The sequence below is a fragment of the Myotis myotis genome, unplaced genomic scaffold (assembly GCF_014108235.1).
Source record: "Myotis myotis isolate mMyoMyo1 unplaced genomic scaffold, mMyoMyo1.p scaffold_m19_p_6, whole genome shotgun sequence".
In the NCBI taxonomy this organism is placed as follows: domain Eukaryota; kingdom Metazoa; phylum Chordata; class Mammalia; order Chiroptera; family Vespertilionidae; genus Myotis; species Myotis myotis.
The window spans coordinates 7,257,414-7,285,189 of record NW_023416368.1 but is presented as its reverse complement, the minus strand read 5'-3'; the positions used below and the strand labels follow the sequence as shown (position 1 = coordinate 7,285,189).

The following is a 27,776-nucleotide window of genomic DNA, read 5'->3' as shown; positions in this document are numbered from 1 at the left end:
CTGGTGGACATTCGGGAAACCAACTCTGAGCAAAGTTGAGGAGACTGAGCCGCGGACTCTGAGCTCTCCACGCTCGCCAGCACCTGCGCAGGCGCAGTAAGTGGGCGGAGCTGACGCGCGGCTGGGGCTGAACTTCCCGTGAGAAGTGCGCGTTCTCGCGGGAACTGCATTCAAAAAGCCGTGGCGCTTAGCCGGAAGGTAGGTGTGCGCGTTGGCTGATGTTTCTGTGGCAAGACTTACCCTCAGGAGCCTGGGCGCTGCGAACTCGCCGCGAGCCGCCGCCGGCAGCAGCTGGGGAAGGGTGCTGGAGGTAGGGGCAAAGGGCCTGGAGGGAAGTGCGTGTGGCGAGGAGCGGTGGGGAGCGGCGCTGACGGGCTCCTGCGGGGAAGAGAGGGCCCTCGGAAACCTGGGGCCTGGATCTCGGCTGAGGGCGTAGGCCGGAACGGCTTCTTCCGCGGAACCCCGAGTCCTTGTCCACCGGGTTCCGAGTCGGTTTCAGTTTTCCGTTGGGCCGCCTCGCCGCCCCCCAGGGATGCTGCCTGGACTTGGAAGGCCTGGGAGGCCGCCGGGACCTCCGAAAGATAACAGTGTCCAGGGTGAGAAATGCTGTAAATGTGAAATATACAGCGGATTTCGAAGACTATACAAAAGTCATATTTCGTTAATAAAATCATATTTCGTGTTATGATTACATGTTGAAATGATATTTGGGATGTATTGGGTTAAGGAAAATATTATCCAAATGAATTTCGGTGGTATTAACCTTTTTTTTCTTTTTTAATGTGTCTGCTTGACAATTAAAAATCCCATATGTGGCTTGCCTGATTATTTCTGTTGGACAGCGCTGCCCCAGACAGCTGTGTGTCCGATTCTCCCCTACCTGCTTTTCACAAGCCATTGGCTGATTGAACCTTCTCAAAACCCCTGTTAGGTCGATGTTATTGGCCTTGTTTTTTGGATGACAGGACAAGACATCACATAAGATGTTGTGGTCCATGCAGCCAGTGAGTAGTGAACGTGGGGTAAGGACTCGGCAACCGGATTGCCAGGGCTTCCAGTCTCCTCAATGCTTTGCGCAGGCCATGCTTCTGCGGGGCAGGACGTTAGGAGCTGGACCCCCTTCCCGTCTCACTCAGCCGCTCACTAGCTGGTAACCTCTGCGCAAGTCACTTAACCTTTCTGGGCCTCGGTTTGCACATGTGTAAATGGGGGAATTACCTTATTTCATGGGGTTTTCGGGTGGATTACATAAGATAAAGTATGCAAAGCACCAAGCACACTATCTGGCACATATTAGCTGCAGTTGTCATTCAACCCTGGCCGCCTCTCGTTGCAGATGGATATTTAACTCTTACGCATTCATCTACTGAAAACTCACTTCCTCAGGGAAATCTCTCTTGTCCTGATCCCCCGATACCCAGGTTGGGACAGTTCCCCTGTGTTGTAGGCTCAGAGAGTACCCTACAGCTCTCCCTGCTGCACTTAGTCACAGTTTTAACTCTACAGTCATTTGATTTCATGCCTTTCCGCTCAGAGACTGTAAGGTTAAGAAAGATAGGGCTCTTGTCCGGCTTTGGGTCACCATTGTGTTCTCAGCAATAGCTCAGTACTTGACATATAATAGGAATTCCAGCAAATCCTTTGAGTGAACGAGAGCTGATGTTTTGGCTTCCGTGGACATTGCTGGCTGGTTCCAGTTTTTCTTTGGTAAATTTTAACCCAGGACTCTCAAGAGAATTAAATGAGAGAATGCATTTGAAGCTCTGTGCCTGGCAAATGGTAAATCCTCAGTAAGTATAAATTATTTTAACAGTTAGCAGCTGGCCCCAGCATGTACAGGCTTTGGAAAGGGCTTGCATTTCAAAGCAGTAACTGCCAGCCCTGCGAAATGTAGGCTATTCTTCTCTTCTAAACCCCTATATCTCCTCTTTTATCTACATTCTTAATGACCTTGCTTCCTAATTCACAGATCAGTTGAAGTGGTTAGAAGGGCACTTATGCAGACTCCCACCATTATATGTACATACTTATCAATATCTGTAACTATAGACTTTGCTTTCCCATACTTTAGATGAAATATTCATGCTTCTGTCTAAAATCAGTTCCTGTGCATTAGACCTCATTCTCTTTATTCATCACTTCAGCAGTTCTCCATGTCTTCTGTATTATCACGTTTTCTTCTCTCCTGGATCTATCAAATAGCATAGAAGCATACTGTTAAATTTTTCTTAAAATTTCTTGTTTTAATAAATTTTTCTTAAAATTTTTATCTTTAAAATAAAATGATTTTTGCTTTCCCTCCAGCCCCTGCCCCATTTATCTGTTCTCCTTTGCCGCAAAACTGTACATACTGTCTCCTGTTCTTCTACCATTCTTTGTCCAACTCATTCCAGTTAGGCTTTTGCCCCATCTCTCTACCAAAACTGCTCTTAGGGTCATGATGGCCTCTGTGAATTCAAATCCATTGGCCAATTCTCAGTTCTTCCCTTATTTGACTTGGCATTTGATAGAATTGGTCACATGTACCTCCTTAATACACTTTTGTTTATTGGCTTCCAGGACAACACATGATCTTGGTTTTATGCTTCCTCACTGGTCATACCTGAGTATACTTTTCTCTCTTCTTTCCTGTCTCTTTCCAGGGCTTATTCCTTGGCTCTCTTCTCTTTAATTATGCTCATACTCTGGTGATATCAAGGTTCAAGGATTTATGCTAATAACACCCAAATTTATATCTTCAGCCCAGATCCCTCTTCTACTCATGTAGGCAACTGCTTACTTGACATATTTCATTAAATAACACTTAAGCCCCTGATTTTCTTACAGTTTTTAATGCATCAACTGATGGCAAATATATTTTACTAGGTGCTCAGGCCAGAAGCCTTGCAGGCATTTTTGACTTCTCTCTTTTTCCCACATCCCACATTTCATTTGTCAGAAAATCATGTTGGCTTTACCTTCAAACTATATGCAGAATTTGACCATTTCTCACCTCCTATGAGGTCACCCTGGTGTGAGCATTCATCTCACCTGGTCTTTCTGTATCCAGCTTGCTCCCCTCCAAACTGTTCAACATAGCAGCCAAATGACCCTTTTAAATATATCAGATCTCTATTCCAGACTTTTCAATGACTCTCCATTTCACCCAGAGTAGAAACCCAAGTCCTTACAATGGCATGACCCTACCTATTTTTCTGCTATTGAGTCTTCTGATCTAAACTCTATCTTGTTCATTCTTTGGGCTTCCTTCCGTCTTAGGTGCTATCCCTCTGCCTGGACCATTCTTTTTCTAAATAGGTAAACTGGTAGTTCTCCGCAAGGGCGCTTTGCTCAGAAGTCACCTGAGGGCCTCCTCCCACTCCAATACTTATTTCAACTTTCATCCTAGCAACAACACATCCACCTCTTGTAAATTCCCTTATTGTGTTTTTTCCCCATTGCTACTTTCTAATTACTATGTTTTTATAATTAATTAGTTCTAATTAATTATACTATGAAGGCAGATATAATATGATATATTGTCTTCTCCCACTGGAAAGTAAGCTTCATGAAAGAAACACTTTTTTTGTCCATTTGACCTCTAATGTATCTGAAGTGTCCAGAATGGAGCCCAGCATATAAGGGATTCAAACAATATTTGGCTACATTGACTGGAGAGATCAGGGAACACCTTAATAATGACGTGTTGCTCTTTGAAGGCAGCTGAATTTGAGTCTGGCCTAAGAGGCTGACACCAATTTGGAAAGGATGTTAAGTAAGGATGAGTTAAAGTGGGATGTTTCTATATATATTTAAGTTTTTGCTTGAAAATCTAAAAGGACAGCAATGCTGTTTAATTACGCTGAACATGGTTTCTGTTTGCATGCCTTCTTACAAATAACTAAGAAGATACTAGTGAGTCTGTTTTCAATAAAGCATATTTAATGTGGCAAATCTGATTTGTGCAGGAAGTTAACACTGTTGTGAAAAATTGTGAACATGATATTCTTACAGTGCCTTTTCATATGTTTATTAGAGTAGTTTCTTTATTTCTTTCATTCTTCTCTTACCTTGATTGCCTGTATAAAGATATAATTATGAGACCCACCTTTTCTTAGCATTTAAGAAAGCAGCACACAACAACTAAATAGTTTCCTGATACAGCAATTCATAGAAGCAAAATTAAATATATTCACCATTTTTTGCTCTGTTTGATTCGGTCTCAAATCGGGTAATAAAATCTTGAGACATTCTTAGAACAAGACCGCAAATGTGACCACTTAAGTCAGGAAGAGCCCAGCCGATGTGGCTCAGTGATTGAGCCTCAACCTTTGAACCAGGAGGTCGTGGTTCGATTCCTGGTCACATGCCTGGGTTGTAGGCTCGATCCCCAGTGTGGGGTGTGCAGGAGGTGGGCCATTGAAGATTCTGTCGATGATGTTTCTCTCTCTCTCTCTCTCTTTCTCTCTCTCTTCCTCTCTGAAATCAATAAAAATATAATTTTTTTTAAAGTCAGGAAGAAAATCTTTAGTACTGTGTTTTTATATGGCAGTGGTATTGAAATATATATGTAACTATATTTTTAAATTTTTATTATGTGGCGATTTTGTTTAAGCTTAAGTACTTTTATTTTCTCTATTTACAGTAGACTAAAAACAGGAAAACATGGAGGCAGATATAATCGCAGATCTTCGACGCAAGCTCAAAGAGGCTGAAGAAGAGCGACTAAAAGCTGCACAATATGGTTTACAACTAGTGGAGAGCCAGAATGAATTGCAGGCACAATTAGATAAATGTCGAAATGAAATGGTGACCATAACTGAGGTAGGACTCTAGACTCCTCTGTTTATAAGGGTGTACTTAGCTATTGAAAATTTGTGCTGTCTAGCAATTATTGTAAATATTATTTTTATTCTTTTCTGAAGATTTTAGATCTAGTTCCCACCCACTCCCATCCCCAGTAAAGAGGAATGAACTAAATGAATTCCTAATGTTCTTTCTGACCCAGGGTGTTCTGACTTTGGAAATTAAGTTATGATTGCTCTCTTCACCACATATTAGATTTTAGATTTTGTTTTGTCTGTATTGTTCGTAGGTGGCCTCGCTTGTTTCATAGCTTTGGATGACATCTAAATGCTCTATGACACTATACCAAGTCCTTAGTTCTCCACTAAAGTCTAGAACAGGGGTCCTCAAACTTTTTAAACAGGGGGCCAGTTCACTGTCCCTCAGACCGTTGGAGGGCCCGACTATAGTTTAAAAAAAAAACTATGAACAAATTCCTATGCACACTGCACATATCTTATTTTGAAGTAAAAAAATAAAACGGGAACAAATACAATATTTGTATTTGCATGTGGCCCGCGGGCCATAGTTTGAGGACCCCTGGTCTAGACTGTGTACTCAATTGCCTGCTAATGGGCATCTCAAACTTAATATAAACAGAAGAGTTGGTTTTTCCTGCAATTTTCCTTAACTTATTCAGTAAATGTAATAACATTCATCTAGTTGCCTGAGCCAGAAATGTAGTAGTTTTACTCAATATTTTTTTCCCTTCTTTCTCATATTTAATCTATTAGTAAGTTCCAGGAACTTGACCTACAAAACATATATTTTTTTAAAATATATTTTATTGATTTTTTACAGAGAGAAAGGGAGAGAGATAGAGAGTCAGAAACATCGATGAGAGAGAAACATCGATCAGGTGCCTCCTGCACATCTCCTACTGGGGATGTGCCCGCAACCCAGGTACATGCCCTTAACCGGAATTGAACCTGGGACCTTTCAGTCGGCAGGCCGACGCTCTATCCACTGAGCCAAACCGGTTTCAGCGGCATATATTTATGCTATTGCCACTCTAGTCCAGACCACCATCCTCTCTCCCTAGGCTAGATTATCGCACTAGCCTTCCAACCAGGTTGCCTGATTCTCTCATTTCTGTTCATACGACTCATTCTTTACTTAGCAGCCAGTTGGTCATTGAAGAATATATAAAAGGTCATGTGACAGCCCCTCTACAAACACACTGGCTTCCAATTATATTTACAACAGAATCTGAACTCCTTACCTGCGTTTGCAGATCCCTGTGTGATCTAAGCCCTGCCAACCTTTGACCTTATCTCAAACTACTTTCCTTTGTTCCTAACTGTGCTAGTCCTGCCTTATGGACTGTACACGAACTGTTGCCTCCATCTGAGTTGTTCTTACCCCACTTGCATAGATTGAGTTCTTAACCTTCTGGTTTCAGTAAGATGTCACCTCAGTGGAGATGCCTTTCCCTGACTATATAGGGTGTCCCCCAAAATGCATACACACACTTTGAATAATTGTAAAGGCAGCGTTTATTAAAATACATTGTTTTAAAAATTGAGCTATGAGATGTTAAAATGTATATACCTGGTACATTTTTTGGGGACAACCTGTATATTGTAAAGCTTTCATCATTCACTCTCTTAATTCTCTGTAGTGCTAATTACCTCCAGAGTAAAAGCACCATGAAAGAGGACATTTTGTCTGTCTTGTTCACTGTTTTGTTTCCAGTGTTTGGCACACATTTATTAGAAAAGGAATAAATCAGTTTTATTTAGTATATGCTCGGTAACATGTAAACTGATCTCAAATTTTAAATGTAGCAGGTAAAAATAACTAATAGCAACTCTTGTTTTTTAGTTTTCTCTTTTTATTTAACCTAATTTTATTTTGTCTTACTAAAAAATACTTTTATTGATTTTTAGAGAGAGAGGAAGGGAGAGGGAGAGAGAAACATTGACGTGAGAATGAAACATTGATCGGCTGCCTCCTGCATGTCTCCTATCAGGGGTGGAACCTGCAACCCCAGTATGTGCCCTAATGGGGAATCAAACTGGCAATCTTTCCGTGCCCAGGATGACACCCAACCAAATGGCCACACCAGCCAGAACTTTTAAATCTTATTTTTTAAAACTTGTTGAAGAAGTTTGAATTGATGGCCCTTTTATCTTTAAGCTTTCTTGTCAGTAAGCGAAAGTCCAATTAAATACTCCTTTCATCTCAACACTGTATTAATTCAAAGAGTCATTTGTGAACATTCCTTAGAGAACTACATTCTAAAAAGTAAGGGCTGACTTAGTATTTCACTTTACCCTTAATCCACTGTTTCTTCATTTTGTTCAGAGCCACAAGTAGAGCATATCATTATCAAACCAAGTAATCCTCACAAGGGAAACTTAAGTGGTATTAAATTTTTTTTTTTCCTAGCAGAGATTACTTAACACACTGATATGCCCTGGTATACTTCTTACTTCCTTGACAAGGTTTCAAAGCAATTACCATATCCCTAGAATGTACTTGAATATAGTCTCAAAATACTCCTTAGGGAGATTTTAATTTTTTAAGATTGATTAGCTACAAAGTTATTCCAGATTTGACATGTGGTTGTTGCTTAGGAAGCAGCAAGTGTATAAAGCAGAAATGAGACAGTTGAAGGTGAGAACTGCTTATATGTAGATGGCTTTGTTATTTTTATGCAATTGAATTGTAATTGAATCTGCTTTCAGAATTATGAGCAAGAAAAATACACTCTTCAGAGAGAAGTTGAGCTCAAGAGTCGAATGTTAGAAAGTTTGAGTTCTGAATGTGAAGCTATTAAACAAGATCAAAAAATACACCTGGAGAAATTAGAAGAACAACTGAGCAGAGCCCATGGACAGGAAGTGAATGAACTAAAAAACAAGGTTTGGATATCTATGTATTTCAGAAGAAAAATGTTCCATGCTTATGCAGCAATCTGTAAACTTTAGGTGATGAAGATTTTTCTTAGTACCATCTATGCAAAATAGCTGAGATCAAGAAGAGCTCTCTGTTAATATGGGGCATGGGAACACTGTGAAACAAGAGTTTTATCTAAGGAATTTGTATAAATAACATTCTATTAGTTAAATACAATTATTTAATTTTTGTAACTAGATATTTGTTACAGAGTTTTGGTTTAGTGACCAGCATGACCCTTTTTGCTTATAGTGGATAGTATGGCAGCCCTCTTCCAGAAAGACTAGTCCCCTAGTTTTCACTACAATTAGTGACACACTCTAATTCCACAACAGTTTCTTATAAATGTGTGTACAGGAGAATTGATACTTTATAGTTTCTTTATTGAAGATAAACTAACATATGATTCCGTTTTTATAACGACTTCATAAGGGGGGTACCGTTATTACCTCCCTATAACAGTTGAGAAAACCATTGTTTAAGCCTACAGAGTAAGTTGGACAAAATTACAGAGCTAGAAATTATCAGTCAAGATTTGAACTGAAGCTGATTCCCAAGCCTGTGTTGCTGCACTTAGTCTAAGGGCATGTAATACTGGTTCCATTCCAAGCATAAATACAGAGTAAATGCTTGTTCAGTGAGTGTCCATTCCCTTTTGACACCCCATCTGCAGAGTGCCCTCAGGGTACTTGTAAAGAATCCAGAACTTTTATGATGGCTTCTCTTTGTATAGTCCATATTTTTCAAAATCCTCTCCAGTAAAACTTGTGTGACTTTTGTCCTGATTTCTCAGAAGTCTGTTTTCTAATTTTCAGTGTTTTTTGTGTGGCATCTTTTAAGATTTTTCTCTATTTGTGTACTATCTATACTATTACTTAATTTCTCATTAAATTCCTTTTTAAATATTTTCCCATTTTAAAGTAATAATATCAGTAAAATGGCATGTTTTAACTGGTAAGTTTTTTTTCTAATATGCAACACAAACATAACTATCAAAATATACTTTTGTGTAATGCTTAGAATCATCTCACATTCCACTCTGGCAAATAGTAATCCAGCTTGCCTGGAGCTAATCTTAGTTGAAACACCAATGACTGATAATGGTGCTTTTTCTCCCCACTCCTGAGTGTTGTTTTCATTTTAGCGGTATTTTTCATTATCTGCCCTAAACAAAAAAGTAATCTAGAAAATATTCAGAGATTGAGGCAAGGCCAATTATAGAGATGGCTTTTTGGTGGAGCAAATACTAAATCAGTCAAAAAATATTTTCAGTCTTACTGAAGTTCTCAAATCACTTGCCATAAATGTGGAGCTTTATTTGTGATCTTTCATTTATTTCCCACATGTAACCTATCAACAAGTTCTAAGAGTTTGACTTAAAAAACATCCATGTATACCACTGCAACTCTAGTTCAGGTCACCATCATCTCTCTCCTAATTACTATGCTATCCTGCGTCTTTCACTGCTGCTTATACCATTCATTCTTCACACAGCACCAATGCTATCAGGAATCCAGACCTACCCTGATTACTTATATAGACTTATTTGTATGTTTATAAAACAAGGCATGTCACTATCTTAAAAGATGCCCAACCTTGGCCAAATATGAAGCCTCAACAGTCTCATGCAGTAAGTTTGAGTCAGTCAGTGATGTTTTTCAGAAAGATGGCAATGTTTTCACATAAATCATTTAGTTGAAATTTTTATTTTACATTATGAAAGTAGGAAAGGGAAAACAAATCAAGCTAAGAGGCTGTGATTTTTTTAAATAGAAAATATATTTTAAAAATACGTTCTAAGAATGTTGAAACCCTATTGACAATAATTCAATATAGATGATAATCATAACCCTGAAAAATAAGTAAAAGCTTTTTATTGATAACAGGAACCCTTTAGTGAATGCTAGGCATGGTGCTATAGTTTTACCTATGCAATCTCAGTTGAGAGTTGTGATGGTAGGTACAATCATTTACCAGTGTTACATACGAGGAATGAAACTGACACAAGTTAAACCAGACCTGACCCTAACACTTCACTCTTCTGCTCTAAATGTTCCCTGTAAAGCTATGTATTCTTAGTCCTTCAAGATTTGGAACTATGTGACATTTTAGAAAGTTATTAAATAGTTCTGTTTAGGTCGACTGTCTTCCAAAGTAGTTATCCTGCAAGTACAAGGACAATTTGTACTGCAGTGGTATGTTCTGATGATCTTCATTTACCTTTTGATTGAGATTGTTTTTGATTTTTTTTTTTAACTTCAGCTAGAGAAACTAAAAGCGGAATTAGATGAAGCTAGGCTTAGTGAAAAGCAGCTGAAGCACAAAGTAGATCATCAGAAGGAACTCCTCTCTTGTAAATCAGAGGAAATGCGGGTAATGTCTGAACGTGTGCATGAAAGCATGTCTTCAGAGGTGCTGGCTCTTCAAATTGAACTGACAGAAATGGAAAGTATGAAGGTAATTTTTATGGCACATATGTTCTCAGGTTTTCTTCCCCTTTTTTGCACATATTTTACATGTTTTTATAATCCTTCTGAGCTAGTTTTAAGGCTGAATTATTTTTTGGCCTTTTATCTAACTAAAGAAGTGTTTTACAGAGTTTTTAGGGAGATTAGTTCATGCATAAGAAAGCTTTACATTAAGTGATTATGTAAGGCAGACTTTATTAATGAAACCTCTGGAAGAATTTAGAGACATTTACTCTGATCCTAGTTTGTATCATTTAAAAAAACCCCAATATGAAATGTTGGTCCCGTGGAAGTTAATATGCATATGAACGTAGTTTTTTCATTGCAGGCTAAGGATAATTAAAAATTAAAGCCTTAAATTCATAGGAAAGAAAGACAGTCTCTGGAGCCTTTTTTTGTTCTCTGCTGAAAAATTTATTATTTTGTTATGCACGTTATAAAACCTTTAACTAGTTCTTTAGTTTTAGGTGTAAATCATTGCTGATAGATAAACTGAGTGGCTGCTAAATAAAAGATTATTCAAGAGTTTCCTCTTTTTCAATTCCTATTGAATAGACCACCCTCAAGGAAGAAGTGAATGAACTGCAGTACAAACTAGAACAACTAGAACTTCTTAATTCTAATCTAATGCGCCAGGTCGACCGGCTTACAGAAGAAAAAGAGGAGCGAGAGAAAGAAGCGGTTTCTTATTATAATGCCTTAGAGGTATTATGATTGCAGTACCATCTTTTCCAATTCATAATAAGTTGTTTTCTTGCTAATCTAATCTCTATTAGGTAAGTTGTTTTCTTTTTAATTTAGAAAGCTCGTGTAGCAAATCAAGATCTTCAAGTGCAATTAGACCAAGCACTCCAGCAAGCCCTGGACCCCAGTAGTAAAGGCAACTCTTTGTTTGCAGAGGTACTTACAAACATTCCATTGATTAAATTGGCATTTCACTTAATACAAACATAATTACACATGTTAATATTTTCTAGGTAGAAGATCGAAGGGCAGCAATGGAACGAAGGTTTATCAGCATGAAAGTCAAGTATCAGTCACTAATGAAGCAAAATGCATTTAATAGAGAACAGATGCAAAGAATGAAGGTATGGAATTATCACCATCAAAGGTTTATTAAACCTTTTTTGTATCAGCTTTACATGTACAGACACATCAAAGAAAGCATCTTTTCCTTCAATGAATGTACTTACAAAGTTATTTTTAGAACTGCATGATTTTAGAAAATCAGTATTTTTTAAATTGAGCAAAAGATCCATTTATATTTTTAAAAATCCTATAGTAAAGATTTAGTTGTATATTTAGTACCCATTGGTTGTTTGATTTTGTAATAGTTACTCACTAGCTTTACCAGAGAGATATAAATCTTTCTTTGTGGAGTGGAAAAGGAAGACTTACATGATTTTATTTCTTGCTGTTGGTTTGGTGTCTTTTTTAGCATAGTCCTGAGATTTCTGCTTCAACTAAAAGTAGTTCTCTCATCCTTTAGTTCTCCCCCAAAAGCTTATATATAGGGTAAAATTTGAATTGCCTTTCCTTACAATTCCTCAAGTCAAGCATATAGGCCCTTTTAAATTTAAGGGTTTGTTAGTCATCATATTAGGCAAATAAGTGGTAACAGGAAAACATGTAGAAGTTAGAAAGATTTCAGTATTATACCAGCCTTAGAGTCCCGACCCCTGATCTGTATGTCTAACTCGGCTAAGATAGTAATTCAAAGACTGGAAGGCTTCCTGCCTTTTGTTTAGGATAATGAGATCTACCAATGAAATAGGAAACCTTGATTAAACCTTGGTGTTTGAAAAACTTGGGATTGAATCCTCATTCTGTCACTTGCTAGTTGTGTGACCTTGGTCAAGTATTTTTACTTTTCAGAGCATCAGTAATCTAATCTGTAAAATAGAGATGATAGAATCTGCCCCCTAGAATTGTCCTGGAGTTAAATGAAAGCATAGAAAAATTCTTACATGGGGCTTGGCAAATAAGGAAGTGCTACTTAATAAACAACAGCCTTGGCTTTTATTTCTAAGACTTTTGACTCTGCTGCCTGGTTTACTGAGGCTCTCCACTTTCTGATTTCTTTGTAAATTTTCTCACATTTGCTCTTTGTTTTTCTTCCAATATTTGTTGAGCTCCTGCTATTAACCACCCAACATTCCAATGATATCCCAAACTATCTTGAGATTGTAGATCTTCTTAGGCTAAGTGCATCTAGCCTCCAGTCTGAAGCAGGAACAAAAAGTGGATTCTTTAAAATGTTACAAGTCATCTTTCTCTCTTCCTTGTAACTATTCCTGCTCTCTCATATCATTGCTTACTTTACTCAAAATTGTATTTAAAATAATTGGCACTTTACAGAACTTCAGAAATATATAAAGGGAGAAAGAAATGTTAGGTATAGATTTTAGCTAATTTCCTTTCAATTGCTATGCAACTCTAGGTTTATGTGAGGTCATAATTAGATAAGTTAATTCTGCTCTTAAAAAATAAATTTATATTTATATTGAATATTTCCTTAATATCCTTAGATTGCCTTTTACCCTTTGCTTTCCATTCTTGTGCTTTCTGAATCTCACATTTATGAATGTAAGTAGGTTAATAATTTCTCCCACTTAATACGATTGAAGTTAATTAAAATTTTTGAGAAACCCCACGAGACCCTAATGAGAGTGCAGGCTATTTACCAGTTAAGTGATGTGCTTCCAGAACACAGCTATGCAGTTCAATTATGTCTCACAGAAGTACAAATAATTGTTACGGACTTTGGATATCATTCATAAGTAGTCAAAATAAGTAACTAAATTTACTGGTGTAAATGTTTCCAAGTTACTAGATTATTAGACTAGAAATAGCTAATTAGTTTAATTTCCAAAATGAGTTCAAAGTAATATAGTACAAAATATGAATTATACAAAAAATATAGTTATCAGAATCTTCCTCTCCCTCACTCAGTTTTATGGGGGGCGGTAATTTTTTTTTCCAGTTACAAATCGCCACATTGTTACAAATGAAAGGGTCTCAAACTGAATTTGAGCAGCAGGAACGGTTGTTTGCCATGCTGGAGCAGAAGAATGGTGAAATTAAACATCTCTTAAGTGAAATTAGAAATCTGGAGAAATTTAAGGTACGTGTAACACCTTTTAAAACTGCAGCTAGGGGAGTGGGGCATGAAAAAAATGCAGCTAAATTTTGGGTTGAATATCTTAATACTTCTTTTTTACTTGAATAGGTTTCTTTGTTATATAATTAACATATAGTTTCAGTTGAGATTGACTAATATTTAATTTTTTCCTTCTAGTTTCTTTTTGCTTTTCACTGGTTTTGACTGTTTCTTCTTTTAGTAGAGTCAGAGTAAACTAACCTTCCTCATACTTGTTATTATGTGAGTTTTAACTTAAAGTGCCCATATCTTTAGTGTGTAATTCAATGAGTTTTAACATGTCTCTTTTATTTATCAGCGTTAGATGTACAAGTAGTCTTGAGCTTCAGAGAAATGGCATCATTCATTATATCTCTCTTGTTCAACTCAACATTCTGTCAGTGAGATTTGTTCAAGTTACATGTTATCAGTAATTATTTTTCATTGCTGTCCAGCTCCATTTTTTAAAATGTTTTTATTGATTTTCAAGAAAGAAAGAGAGAGGAACAGAGAGATCGAAACATCAACAGGCTGACTCCTGTATGCCCCCTACTTGGAGATCGAGCCCACAACCTGGGAATGTGCCCTACCCAGGAATCAAACCAGTGACCTCTTGTTGCCTGGGTACATGCTCAACCACTGAGCCACACTGTCTGGGCCAGCTCAGTATTTTCTTGGCTACTCTTGCATCATTGTTTTTCTCTATGAACATCATATGTAACTTCAAAAAAACTTTGTTGGTATTTGTTATTTGCTGGAAGCTGGTCCATCCTTGCTGCTTGACACAGTCGCTGCAGGAAAGAAACATCTGCACAGCATATGTTTCAAGGGACCTGGCTTATATAGCATACTGTTCTTAATATGTTTGCTCCCCTTAGCGCTATGTGTTTTAACCAAGGTCACCTCTCTGAGAAAGGTTGTTTCCCCAGGTAGGGATTTTTCCCTGAAGTTAGGGAGGGGATAAAACCCCTTAACTAAGTGCCAGGCGGGTAGTTAATCACTTTAACTACAAACAATCACACTTAAGCTACATAATCTTTACTCCCTGGAATGGAGATAAGAAACGCCCTAACCTTTGGAATAGAGATTGATAGGATTGGAATCAACTGGTATAAATACAGATGTAACAAGATAACAGGACACAGAACCTAGAGACAGAACCTAGCAAGAGAACATGGCAAAAGATCCTGGACAGAACCTGGCTACAGAAATTGGCTGGAGAACCCTGTCCTAGACAGAACTTGGCTGGAGATCCTGGCTAGGCTGCTGATCAACTGAACGCTGCCTCTGTCATTCCTTCTTCGCCGACTCCGTCCACACCTTTGGGGACCCTTGGACCTGCTGGGGTTGGACCCCCAGCAGTTATTAGAATTATATTAAATATAAATTAACTGTGAGAGTATAAATGTCTTCTCACTAACTGAATAACTAATTAAAGTTTATAAGTGACAGATTTTAAAAATGTTAACCTCTTGAGCATTTTAAATTGTAGCCAGTAGTGTATTATGAAATTTTAAATGTATGTAACCTTTTTTTTTTCTCTTATAAGAACTGTTGACTACGATTTTGGTTAAATTTGCAGTATATCAATTGTCAGGTTTATGTGGGCCACGAGCAGGCTTAGCACTATACTTTGGAAATTATGGCTTTAACCAGGAGGTTTTAGCCTGCAATTTTTAAAATTGTTCACAAGATTTTAAGCAGTATATTATATATTTTTACCCTAGAGAAATCTTGCAGGGTTTCCATCAGAATCTCAGAAGAGTGGGCACCAAAAATAATTGTAAGGATCTCCACTCTTTCAAATTTTTCTAATTTATGGCTTTGTCATAAAATCCAGAATTAAACTCAGAAGTATTTATTTCTTCCATTTTAAAAGGAGAGGGAAATCAGAGGATGCAGGTATGGTTAGGAGCCTTGGCTTTGGAGACAGATCTGGGTTCAGATTCTTCTTAGTTTACTTGCCTGTGGCATCTTAAACCAGTTCTCTTATGTGTATGAGAGGGATGTTCATTCTTGCATCTAGTTCAGAAGGTAAGTGAGTTGAGTGGATAGTACTTGTTAGCACAGTGCCTGCTATGGGATAAGCATTCAATAAATGGTAGCTGATATTATTATTAATAAACATTTTGCTAACCTAATTTATTATTTATTTTAATTAATAAGAATTGTTGCTTTATTTAGAGTTTATATGAAAGTATGGAATCTAAGCCTTCAGACAACTCTGGTACTCTGAAAGATACTACCTATTACACGGATTTACTTCAGATAAAGCTTGACAACTCAAAGTAAGTGTTGGTTGGATAGAAAGATGGAGACTCTTAACTTGTTTATAATAAGTAGTATTAGTGATTACATATTTTTGTTTTAATATTACCAAAAAAAAAATCCAAAAAGGGAAGGTAACAAAAATATCTCTGGGCATTAAGCAAGATTTAGTCAAGATTTAATTAGTGCTGATTATTGAAGAAAAAATACTTTTAATGAATAATTAAATATTTTTATTTCTTTGTGTTTAGCTTTTTAGATTGATAAGTGAAAATAACTTTAACGTAGAAAATGTTCTTATAATCTAAATTTTTCAAGAAAATATATAATTTTAAAGGAAGTTATTCACACATGAATAAACGTGAAAAGAACATTTCACCACTTTGTTCATTTTCTTTAGAGAAAGCATGGGGTTTTTACTTTATTTAAAAGTGCCATTGTTAAAGCTTAAAATATATTTTTTGACTAAGTTCTAATATATAATAAAAGATTTGCACTAACAACTACACTTGTTTATATTATGTTATTTTAATATTCCTTGGTTCCCCTTTTTTATTGATATAGCAAAGAAAATGAAAGCACTAAAGGGGAATTGTCCATACAACGAATGAATGCATTATTTGAGAGCCAGCGGGCTCTGGATATTGAGCGAAAACTTTTTGCCAATGAAAGATGCCTCCAGTTTTCCCAAAGTGAAAATATGAAACTGAGAGCTAAAATAGATGAGTTAAAACTAAAGTATGAACCTGAAGGTATGTATAGCTTATAAATTTTGTCTTTTAATCATGAGAAGCTCTACAGTTCATTTTTATACAAATCCCATTACAGATGAATTGTATTTATAGTAAAACCTGTACTGCTACAAAATGTGTAGGAAAATTCAAAGAGAACTGGGTACTAATGTGCATGACTATAATAGCTATTTTTGAGACTTTTTCACTTAAGATTACAGCATCTCATGTAATGCCAAAGAGTTCCATTTTGTTGAGGCAATTGATGTTTGGGAGCTATGTTAGTTAATGCTGTTTATAGAAAACCTAAAATGATGGAGACTTAAATAAGATAGGTAGTTATTCCTTCCCCTCATAAAAGTCTGGAGGAGGCATTCCAGTACTGGCCAAAGTCTGGATCTAGACTTCATTTGCATTGTTTGTCAGTATACATCTTGAGCACAATTTAGTCATGGCCTCATCTGCCTACAAGTAAAGCTGAGAAATGCAGTCTTTTTCTCAGGGTCCGTGTTCCCAACGAAATCTTGGGGAGTCTGTTCTTAAGGAAGAATAGTAGAACCAAATATTAGAATGCAGCTAGTGAGTATAATCACTCAGATAGAAAATACCCATTTTATACACTTAAAGAGAGTGATTTTACTATACCTAAATCCTATATAATAAATAAAATCCTAATATGCTAAGGGTCTGGTTGACTGGTTGGTTGTTCAGCCAATCAAAGTGTAATATGCTAATAATATGCTAAGGCCTCTCAACTGCTCGGTATAACATGCACTGACCACCAGGGGGCAGATGCTCCTACTGGTAGGTTAGCTTCCTGCTGGGGTCCGGCCAATTGGGACTGAGCGAGATGGGCTGGGCACGCCCTGGAGCCCTCCTGTGGTCCCTCCCCAGCTGGCCAACCTCCTGTGTCCCTCCTCGGCCCCAGTCGTGTACCGATGGGGTCCCTCAGCCTGGCCTGTGCCCTTTCACAATCTGGGACCTCTCGGGGAATGTCAGAGAGCCGGTTTCGGCCCTATCCTGCAGGCCAGGCCGAGGGACCCCACTGGTGCACGAATTTGTGCACTGGGCCTCTAGTCCTATATAATAAAAGGCTAATATGCAAATAGACTGAACAGTGGAACAACCCCAACAATCGGTCGCTATGATGTGCGCTGATCACCAGGGGACATGTGCGGAACATGGCGGGCGTAGGCCATTGGGGGATAGTGGAGCAGGTGAGTGGGGGCGCCAGACCAAGGTGGGGTGCTGGTCTCTGTCATCCGGGTTACTGAAAATTATTTGCTCCCTTGTGCCACAGTCCCGCCCCGTGCTCACACCTGCTGCCGGCGCTGACCCCACTCCCACCTGCTGCTGGCACTGGAGCCGCCGTTTGCATCCACTGCCCATGCCTGGCGTTGGTCCCGATCACTCAGTGCCATCAGTGGGTGTGAGTGGCAGCTGCTGGCCCTGATCGCCCTTGAGGGCTTCTCCACCTGCCACTGCTCCTAAGGGGTAATTGGAGCGGCAGCTGCTGCTCAGACCCCTGACGGCGCCAGCCCCACTCGCAGCTGCTGGTGCTGGCCCCAATCGCTCTGCGCCATCAGTGGGTGTGAGCGGTGGTGGCGGGAGCGGGGCTGCCAGCAGATGGGACCAGGGCTGGGCAGGGGCATGGAGGATGGGCCAAGACCTGCCCCTTTGCCTACCGCAGCCTCGCAGCCCACAGTTCCTTTCAAGGTGCATGAATTCGTCACTGGGCTGCTAGTTAAGATATAAAAGGCCCAAAGTAAATAAGTCTAAGAATGTGATGGTTCTTATACAAAAAAAAGTGTTATTACTTGTTTTAGGTTATAGATTTTTCAGCAGTTTTTGTGCCTACACTGTTCATATGCCTAACATTCTATTTTCATTACTGTTTCAATGACTGGAGTTATTCTCAACAATAATGGGAAAGCTGTCAGCAGTAGTAAGGTGTTTTTAGTTAAAAAGGCTTCTCTTTCCCTAATTCTCATAGGCTATCCTGATTAAGAATTAATCCATTTTCAATTTCAAAGGTTGCTGAATTGAATGAACATAGCAAAGAGACTTGAGGCAGTATAGTGAACCTAGATGATGTGGATTTTAAAGGAGCAGTGAAAGAGAAAGGGAAAATAATCCTATATAATAAAAAGCTAATATGCAAGTGGTCGTCACGCCCTCATGCCCTCGTGCTGGAACTGCTCAGCCACTCAACACTGGGGAGAGAGGAATGGGAACCAGCCAGGCACAAATGAGCTCGCAAGAGAGGAATGGGGACCAGCCAGGGTGCAGCCGGGAGAGGGACAAGCCACACACCCTGTGGTCCCAGGCGCCTGCGACTGCAGCCCAGTTAAAGCCACCTGCCCACAGTTCCCTTCAGCTGCGGCTGACCCAGGTGAAGCCAGCCCAGGTCCTGGGTGCCTGTGGCCGGCCAGAGGGAGGGATGCTCGGGTCCTGGATGCCAGCAACCAGCCGGAGGAGGGAATCCTGGGTCCCAGGTGTAGGACAAGGCAGAGGCATTTAGGGGTGATCAGGCTGATAGGGGAGCAGTTGGGGCGATCAGGCAGGCGAGCAGTTAGGAGCCGATGGTCCCAGATTGCGAGAGGCAGTTGTACATCCGCCAAGGGGCCCTGGATTGGAGAGGTTGCAGGCCGGGCTGAGGAACCCCCCCTGCCCCTGCCACCCTGCATGAATTTTGTGCACCGGGCCTGTAGTGATTCTATAATGTCCATATAGAGCAGGAACACCACCCACACTAGACTGTGGTTTCTCCAACTTCACTAAAATTTTTATTTTGAAAATTTAAGACATGTTGGTATGAGGACAGGGAAGGTGTATTAGAGCATTTAATTCAGTGACTGGATGTGGAGCTGCATAGGGAATGGAGTGGTGTTAATGTTAAGCAGTGGAGCTAGAAGGCCATTGTAGTCTGTAGTGAGATCTAATAATATGGTTTGAACTAGGGAGGTATCCATTGTAGAAGAACTCAGGTTTTGAATATATTTTGTAGGGGAGGCTAATAGGTACAAGTTATCATATTCAGAGAATCTGACCTGTAACACCAGAAAAGAACATTGAAGTGCTCATTCCTAGAGGCAGATATATTGAGTTCCCGAAGAAAGTGACAGGCAGGCAGATGACCTTTAAAAGACAAAATTAATGGAGTCCATGACAAAGAAAGATAAAAGAAACAAAATATTTACTAAGGCAATGAGTGGGTTTTAAAAGAATGGGGGAAGGAAAACTATATAACTAGTTCTACCTCTTTATGTGGATTGTGTCCTTGATTTATTAACTGGATATATTTTTAATGATTTTATTCTCAGAGAAAATTGAAGTGCCTGTACTCAAAAAGAGGCGTGAGGTACTGCCTGTGGATATAACCACCCCTAACAACGTATGTTCTAACGGTGCTGTTGGGGAAGAAGTTTCTGGATCACCATCTCAGAAAGAGGAGGCACAGTCCTGTACTAGCAACTTAAAAGATAACAACTTACAGTTAGAAAAGACAGTTGCTATAAACATACCAGGAATTACTCTCTCTCCTCACAAAAACCTGACTGTGAATATTCAGCCAACGAAGGAAAAGAAATGTGTGAAACTTGTAGAAGTTCCAGCCATGAGTGAAAGAAGTGGAAACTCCCCTGACTCTCGCAGGTCAGTGTCCTCTCTTATTCAAGGCAACCAGCACTTCTCTCCATCTCTTCTCTATGACTGCATGAACTGTGCTGTTTCTTCATCTATTTTCTTAGTGTTACATGCAGTATAATTTCTTCTCTCTACTTTCAACATTTTTAAAACATTAAGAAAGACCAATGATTGCTAGGGGAAAGGACTTCTGAATAAGGAAATTATGTTTTTAAGTTACACTTTTCTGTTTCATGAAACAATTATCACAGTTTAATACCTCTGAACATTTTGTTGGTTTGGATAAGTGTACAGTTACTGTTTTCCTGGTTCAATAGGAACTAGGCCAGCCAGGTGTTGCTCAGTGGTTGAGCATTAACTTACAAACCAGGAGGTCTTGGTTCAATTCCTGGTCACAGCACATGCCTGAGTTGCTGGCTCCATCCCCAGTAGCAGGCATGCAGGAGGCTGCTGATCAATGATTCTCTCTCAACATTGATGTTTCTATATCTCTCTCCCTCTCCTTTCCTCTCTGAAATCAATAAAAATCCTATATCAAAAAAATCAAAGGCTAATATGCAAATTGTCCCCTGGGGAGTTTGACCCACTAGGAGTTCAACTGCTCACTATGACATGTGCCGACCACCAGGGAGCGGCAGCCAGCAGCCAGGGGAAGGAAGGCCTTGATCATCCCTGATCGCTGGCCAGGCCTAGGGACCCTACCTGTGCATGAATTTTGTGCACCGGGCCTCTAGTATATTAAAAGAAAAGAAAAAAAAAAAGTGGTGATTAAAGAAAAATCAACTTACCTCCTAAAATGTCTTTCGAATGGTCTAAGAAATTTCAGCCTTTTGGAAAACTTCAATAAAATTTTTAATTGATTTTTAAAATGATTTATCCGAAGCCTTTAAGTATGGGCTTTGACCTTTTTAAATATCAAAGGTAAGTTCATTTTAAAAAATATATATATCTTTTTATTGATTTCAGAGACAAAGGGAGAGGGAGAGAGAGATAGAAACGTCAATGATGAGAGAGAATCATTGATCAGTTGCCTCCTACATGCCCCATACTGGGGATCAAGCCTGCAACTTGGGCATGTACCCTTGACTAGAATCAAACCTGGGTCTCTTCAGTCCATAGGCCTACACTCTATCCATTGAGCCAAACTGGCCAGGGCAAAAGTAAGTTCATTTTTGTTTTATATCAAAACTTCAAAGCTTCTATTCAAATATTTCTGAATATTTGAATTTTTACTAAAATAGAAAATGTCTAGACATGTATAACTTTAGAAACTCATGTTTTAAGAGCCTTAGCCTTAAAAAAAAATTAAAGTAATAGAGGTCAAAAGGTAAGAACGTAAGTGAAAGAGAAATACCTCGTCATTGTTTATTTTTTCTTAAATTATTATTCTGCTAGTTGAAACTCAATTTGATTTCTTTTATGAGACAAATACACATCTATTTATGCAGCCCAGGATCTTGTGTTATTTTTACTTAGGCATTTTGCTTTTTATATATTACGTTAACATTAAACGAGTGCTACAGCATTGTAAACCTTTTCACTAGGTGTGCTTATTATGATAGGCACCCTCATTATATTTTAGTTCTTTAATTTAGGCTTTGCCATGACTTTTTATCCGCCTTAAAGATATTTCTTTAGACATTTAAAAAAGGCAGTCTATTGACATAAAAAGATTCTTTTAGAGAGTCAGTGACTTAGTTTTCTTAATGGTATTAGAGTCAACTATAATGTTTTTCCTTATATAAATAAAAAAATCACCATATCTTATTAGAGGCCCATTATACTAGAGAATTCTCCCTTCTTTCTTTTTCTTAACCACACTTGAATTCAGAATGGGTGCTTTAATGCCTGTAGGTTAGCTGCTGAATCAAAGCTTCAAACAGAAGTTAAAGAAGAAAAAGAAACTGCAAGAAAATTGGAAAAGAAAACTTGTAAGAAATCACACCCTGTTCTATACGTGTCCTCTAAATCAACTCCAGAAACTCAGTGCGCTCAGCAGTGAAGACTGATCTTTAAGAAGAGTAAAATAACACTTGCCCAAAAGGTTGCTGTGGAGGTTGTCTTCAAATTAAGATTGTCTTCATCTGAAGCATGCCACCTTGTTGGTTATTTCTTTCTACTCACTGTGCCAGGACCTGGCATGTTCATACTGTTTTGACCAAATGTTCTAAATTTGGTTGTGATTCCAACCAGGAGATTTCTTTAAGTGATGGTCCTTCCTGGAGCTCCTGTGTGAATAAACTATTAAATGAAGGAAGGTGTTGTTATAAATCTATTTGTTGCATTGTATATGGATTTTTAAGTAATATTAACACATACTATCAGAGCCATATATTATATTGTAACTGGATTTTGTCAGTGTTTAAAGTACCTATGTTCATCTTTGTATTTTTAACTCTAAACTTTCTAAATAAAAATTTTTTCCCCTTTATATGATTATAGACTGGTCTATGACTTAATTTCATATATACTGTAGGTGGGTGTATTACTCTGTATCAGTGATTTTCAACCTTTTTCATCTCATGACACACACAGACTAATAAAATTCTGTGGCACACCAAAAAATATATTTTTTGCTGATCTAACAAAAAGAGGGGAGTATAATTTTGATTCATTCACATCAGATAGCTATTGTTGTGTTGACTGTGGTCATTATTTTATTTGACAATCTAAGGGAAAAGAGGTCAGTGCCCCTAAGTAGTCAGGTATTGCATGTTTTATAAAGTCTTGCAGCACACCAGAGTATCTGCTATGGCACACCGATTGAAAATTGCTGGTCTATACTATATAGAAAGAGGCAGAGATTTATTTTAAGGAATTGGCTTCCGTGCTTATGGAGGTTGGCAAGTCTAAAATCAGCAGTTCAAAAGGTGTCAGGGTAGAGACGCACAGAAGAACCAATGTCACAGTTTAAGTTTGGAAACTGTCTGCTACAGAATTCTACAGGTCAGTCTTTGTTCTATCTAGGGTTTCAGCTCATCACAGGCATAGGCTCACCCATGTTATGAAGGGAAATCTGCTTTACTCAAAGTCCACAATTTTAAATGTTAATCTCACCTAAAAACACTCTCACAGAAACATCCAGAATAATGCTTAACCACATACAGCCCAACCAAGGTGACCTACAATTAACTATCACAGTAGGTTAGTTAGGTAAGTCTATTGAAATGTATTAGGTAAAAGGAAATTGCCTCTTCTAAATAAATCAAATAAACTTAATTTATTGCAAAAAGCATACCCTCAGGAAATTAGATATTGCACATTAAATAACATCTCTTGCCAAAAGAAGTAGCTGAAGGCACTAGAAAACTATTTTAAACTGAGAAAAATAAATGAATAGCTTATTCATTGCATATTATAGAATGTAGATCAATTTCTTCCAACATTGAGTTTTTACTATGAGTTAGGAGTGCAAAAATAATCCTTCATAGCTCTCAGTGTAGTAGACCCACATAAATGAGTAATGGTAGAAATGATATTACTAGTATTAATAGTTATATCTAACATTTGGATCACCTAATGTGCCAAGCACTGTTTTAAGCCCTTTTATGTATTGCCACATTTAACCTCATCTTTGTGAGCTGGATATTATATTTAACTTATTCTCATTTTACAGATGAGGAAACCAAGGCCTCCAAGTGGTTAAGTTACCTGTCCAAGGGCACAGGTGTTAGTGGGTGGTGAAAAAGTTAAAAGAGTGGTAGAAGTTGTAATAGAATATCCAAAGTGCTAAAGGGACTGAGAAGGAAACAAACTGCCTGGCGGCTTTTTACTTTTTTTCAAAATCTTTCAGCTTAGATTCCTCCAGAGGTTTCCCAAGGCGTGGAGAGAATAGCATTACAGCAACAACTACAATCAGCAACAATAATCTTTGGTGAGGGGAGAAATCTGATTTCTAGAGTTGGCACATGATAATTCTCAAAATGTCCAATTTTCAACAACTATTACAAGGCAAGAAACAAAGTATGATCCAAAAATAAGAAAAAATAAACTCTGCCAGACATTGGACTTACTAGACAAAAACTTTAAATCAACAATTTTAAATATGCTTAAAGAGCTGATGACATAAAAACAATGGCAAATAGAGACTACCAATAAAGAGAAATGGTTAAAGGTTTAAACCAGATTGGCACTGTGGAGTTGAAGAGTACAATAACAAATGAGAAGCTCACATTCAACAGCAGATTTGAAAAGCAAGTAGGAAAATAAGTAAAATTAGGAGATTGGCCAGTTGAGATCATTCTGACTGAAGAACAGAAAAGAATGAAGAAAAATGAACAGTGCCTAAGAAATCTATGGGGCACAATCAAGCATGGCAATATATGTAAACCTAAAACTGTTCTAACAAAAAAGGCTCTCTGTAGTTTGAAAAGTGTGTGTGTGTGGGGGGGGAGGGGTCTGGGGGGGGGAGCAAAAGAGAAAATGAGGGGCCTAGTAAGACAAAAGAACCACAATATCAGAGGACTCAGAAATCTACTCTGCCACTGACAACAGACTATTAAAGACTGTACTTCATTATGATGACAGAAGGGGGCACCCTTTGACTAGGAACCTTGTAAAAACACCCCAAAATTTACATGACAAATAGGCAAAAACACAAACCTTTTATAAGAAGGAAACAAAAAATAAGACCACCTTGTGAACTGATGACCCCACCAAAACCACTCAGCCCGCCCCTCCCAAAAGCCATATGAAGGTGAAGCAAAGTATAACTTTCTTCTAGATTCTAGAACACTCAATGCTATTGAATTTTTTAAATAGAGAAAAATCCTCAAAAACTCACCCACACAAAAAAAATATCAAGCACTTACAGAAGCAAGAGAATTAATCTGACATCAGACTTCCCCAGAACAATATTCAGAAGAAGGCATTAATCATACAGACTTAAAAAGAACTTTAAGGAAAGAAATTGTAAATCTTGGATTTTATTTGCATTGAAGTTATTCTTTAGGCATCAAGGCTATAGGAAAACCTTTGAAAAATGACAAGAAGGATTTTTTTTTTTGTACCCATGAACCTCCTTGAGTAATCTCTTAAGAGTAATCATCTCACAAAAGATGACTGGGAAAACTTTTGAAGAACTAAACTAAGAAATAAGTATATTGTGGATAATTGGAACCAGATTTTTCACTGTTGGAGAAGAAAATTCAACTAAATGAGGGGAGCCTTGCCAATGTGGCTCAATAGTTAGTTGAGCATCGACCTATGAACCAGGAGGTCATGGTTCGATTCCCGATCAGGGCATATGCCCAGGTTGCAGGCTTGATCCCCAATCATGAAGGTGGCAGCCAATCAATGATTCTTTCTCATCACTGATGTTCTATCTCTCCCTCTCCTCTGAAATCAATAATATGTATTTAAACCAACTAAATGAGGGGGAAGGCTAAATGAATGAAAAAGGCTAAAAATGCCTACTATGGTGTTAGATTCCATATGAACTCGTTTTTTGAGAGATTTTTAAAAATTATACACACACACACACACACACACACACACACACACACACACACACTTCCTAGCTCTATCTGCTGATCCTTAGAAAACGGCATCTCAATAGCAATGAGCTCATTCAGCACAGCTAGCACCCAGATCTTGGTTTCATAATGTCATTCTCTACTAAGTGAACTATTTCTTTGAGAGATGGTTACTTTCAGGACTAGGCTGAAATGAATGAGATGACCCTAAACATCTTGTTCCCAAAAGGAAGAAAGTGCTTCAATGATGGGGACATGTCAAAATGACATGGGCGCCAGCTTGAAGTGGCTTCCACTGTCCAAATCGAGGACAATTTGAGCCTCTAAATAAATGATGGTGATGGATTATATTGAGTAGAATAAGAAACTATGAACCCATAGTTTTGAATAAACACATTAATAAAGAAGGGAAAGCTTTTTCTCACAGTAGACTCTGATTTAATACACGTAGAAAGAATGGTAGAATTCAAAAATAACTACTTGGTAATTAAGTGATTCAGAAAAGAATTATCAATAGTTGCTAAAACTAGTGGACTAAAAGTATGATGAGCCCATGGGTACTGTGGCTCAGTTTTTGGAGTATCATCCCATACACCAAAGGGTTGCAGGTTCTCTTCCACATTTGGGGCATGTACAAGAGGCAACAACCAATGTTTCTCTATCTTCCTCCCTCTTAGAGTGAATAAATATGTCCTCGGGTGAGTATTAAAAATAATAATAATAAAATAAAAGTTTGCTGAGTTACAGACTATTTACATCATCTCATGGTATCGCTCCACAAATACACATTAATTACAATGGGAAAAATAGTAAACTTAGAAGACCTCACCTTACTCAATGATCAAAGTTAACAGCACAGTAATAGAACAAATTGATAGTGTGCATGTCCTGCCATAAAATGCATAACTTGCATCTAATCATGACAAAACACCCTGAAACCTTGAGAGGCATTCTATTTAATAACTGGCCTGTAATCTTAAAAATGCCAAGATCATGAGTGACAAAGGTGGAGGAACAGCCCTAGCTGATTTTTCTCAGTGGTTAGAGCATCAGCTTTCAGACTGAAGGGTCCCAGGTTTGTTTCCCGTCAAGGGTACGTACCTTGGTTTCAGGCTTGATCCCCAGTAGGGGCTATGCAGGAAGCAGACAATTGATGATGTTCCTCTCTCATTGATTTTTCTATCTCTCTATCCCTCTCCCTCTCTCTAAAAATTCAATAAAAACATATTTATTTTTTTACAAAAAGGTAGAGCAACAGATCCTGTTAAAGAGACATATAGCAAGTGAATGCAACTTGTGATACGTAATTTTCTTTGGCAACAGAAAACACTAATGAGACAACTGGAGAAATTTGATTGAGGACTTTGATTAGCTGATAATATGGTGTCAATTATAATTTCCTGAATTTGATCATTGTTTTTAAGAAATACCCTATGAAATATTTAGAGGCTAAAGGGCATCATGTCTGCATCTTATTCTCAAATGGTTCAGCAAAAAGCATACACACACACACACACACACACACACACACACACACTAATTGAAAGGGACATGATTAAGCAAATGTGGTGAAATGTTAACATTTGGAGAATCTGGGTAAAGAGTTTACAGATTTTTTTTAACTGTTAAAACTTCTGTAACTCTGAAATTCTGTTAAAATGAAAAGATTTACAATGGTATTATTTCAGATGATGACAGTATATGTAGAAAATCTAAAACACTTTATAGATAAACTATTAAAATTAAGAATTGAATTTATTAAGGGTACCTATTAAATACAGGCTATTTAAAAATTTAATTATGCCATGTAAAAACAAATATGAATTTTTAAAAATTACACAGGTTACAATAGCATAAGTTATGTAATATGCCTAGGGATAAAGTCAACAGAAAGATGTACAAAACCTATATACTGAAAGTTACAGAAACATTGTAGGGATAAATTAAAGATCCAAATAAGTGGTGGAGTTAAAAAAAAAAAAAAAAAGGAAAGAAAGAAAAAAAAAAAGAGAGGGATCTCTTACCCTTTGGGACAGCATGAATGGACCTGGATATGAAATAAGCCAATCTGAGAAAGACAGATGTCACATGATCTCACTTATTTGTGGAACCTAATGAATTGACCAACAAAATAAGACCCAAAGCATGGAGGCATGGAACAGACTGGCATACCTCGATGTGGGGTTGGGGAGATGAGAAGAGGTAAAGCAAAAAACTTATATACTTATATGCATAGCCCTTGGACATGGGCAATAGAGTGGTGAAGACCTGGGGGCTGGGCAGGGGCTGGGAGGAGGGGGGGAAATGGGAGATGTCTATAATACTA

General features: G+C 38.1%; 1 protein-coding gene across 3 annotated transcripts; it reads left to right on the top strand.

Annotated features, from left to right (window-relative positions):
• The first annotated feature begins 174 nt into the window (after positions 1 to 174).
• On the top strand, positions 175 to 22,407 carry SPDL1 (spindle apparatus coiled-coil protein 1). Of its 3 annotated transcripts, XM_036314994.1 has the most exons (12): positions 175 to 310; positions 4,625 to 4,803; positions 7,515 to 7,691; positions 9,988 to 10,182; positions 10,749 to 10,898; positions 10,995 to 11,093; positions 11,171 to 11,281; positions 13,177 to 13,317; positions 15,517 to 15,620; positions 16,165 to 16,352; positions 19,655 to 19,985; positions 21,831 to 21,978. In XM_036314994.1, exons 2-12 carry the CDS (start codon positions 4,645 to 4,647, stop codon positions 21,976 to 21,978), a joined length of 1,803 nt encoding a protein of 600 aa, XP_036170887.1. In that variant the 5' UTR covers positions 175 to 310; positions 4,625 to 4,644. The 3 variants fall into 3 exon arrangements, with proteins under 3 accessions (XP_036170887.1, XP_036170888.1, XP_036170890.1); XM_036314995.1 differs by lacking the exon at positions 175 to 310 and having other exon boundaries at positions 4,645 to 4,803; positions 21,831 to 22,407; XM_036314997.1 differs by lacking the exon at positions 175 to 310 and having other exon boundaries at positions 4,645 to 4,803; positions 21,836 to 21,970.
• Positions 22,408 to 27,776: the final 5,369 nt, after the last annotated feature.

Bases quoted from the DNA above. Each gene is read 5' to 3' on its own strand.
- SPDL1 (XM_036314995.1), top strand. From the start codon at position 4,645: ATGGAGGCAGATATAATCGCAGATCTTCGACGCAAGCTCAAAGAGGCT. The intron at 11,282-13,176 runs GTATGGAATTAT...TTTTTTTTCCAG, and splicing joins AACAGATGCAAAGAATGAAG to TTACAAATCGCCACATTGTT. The intron at 15,621-16,164 runs GTAAGTGTTGGT...TTATTGATATAG, and splicing joins ATAAAGCTTGACAACTCAAA to CAAAGAAAATGAAAGCACTA.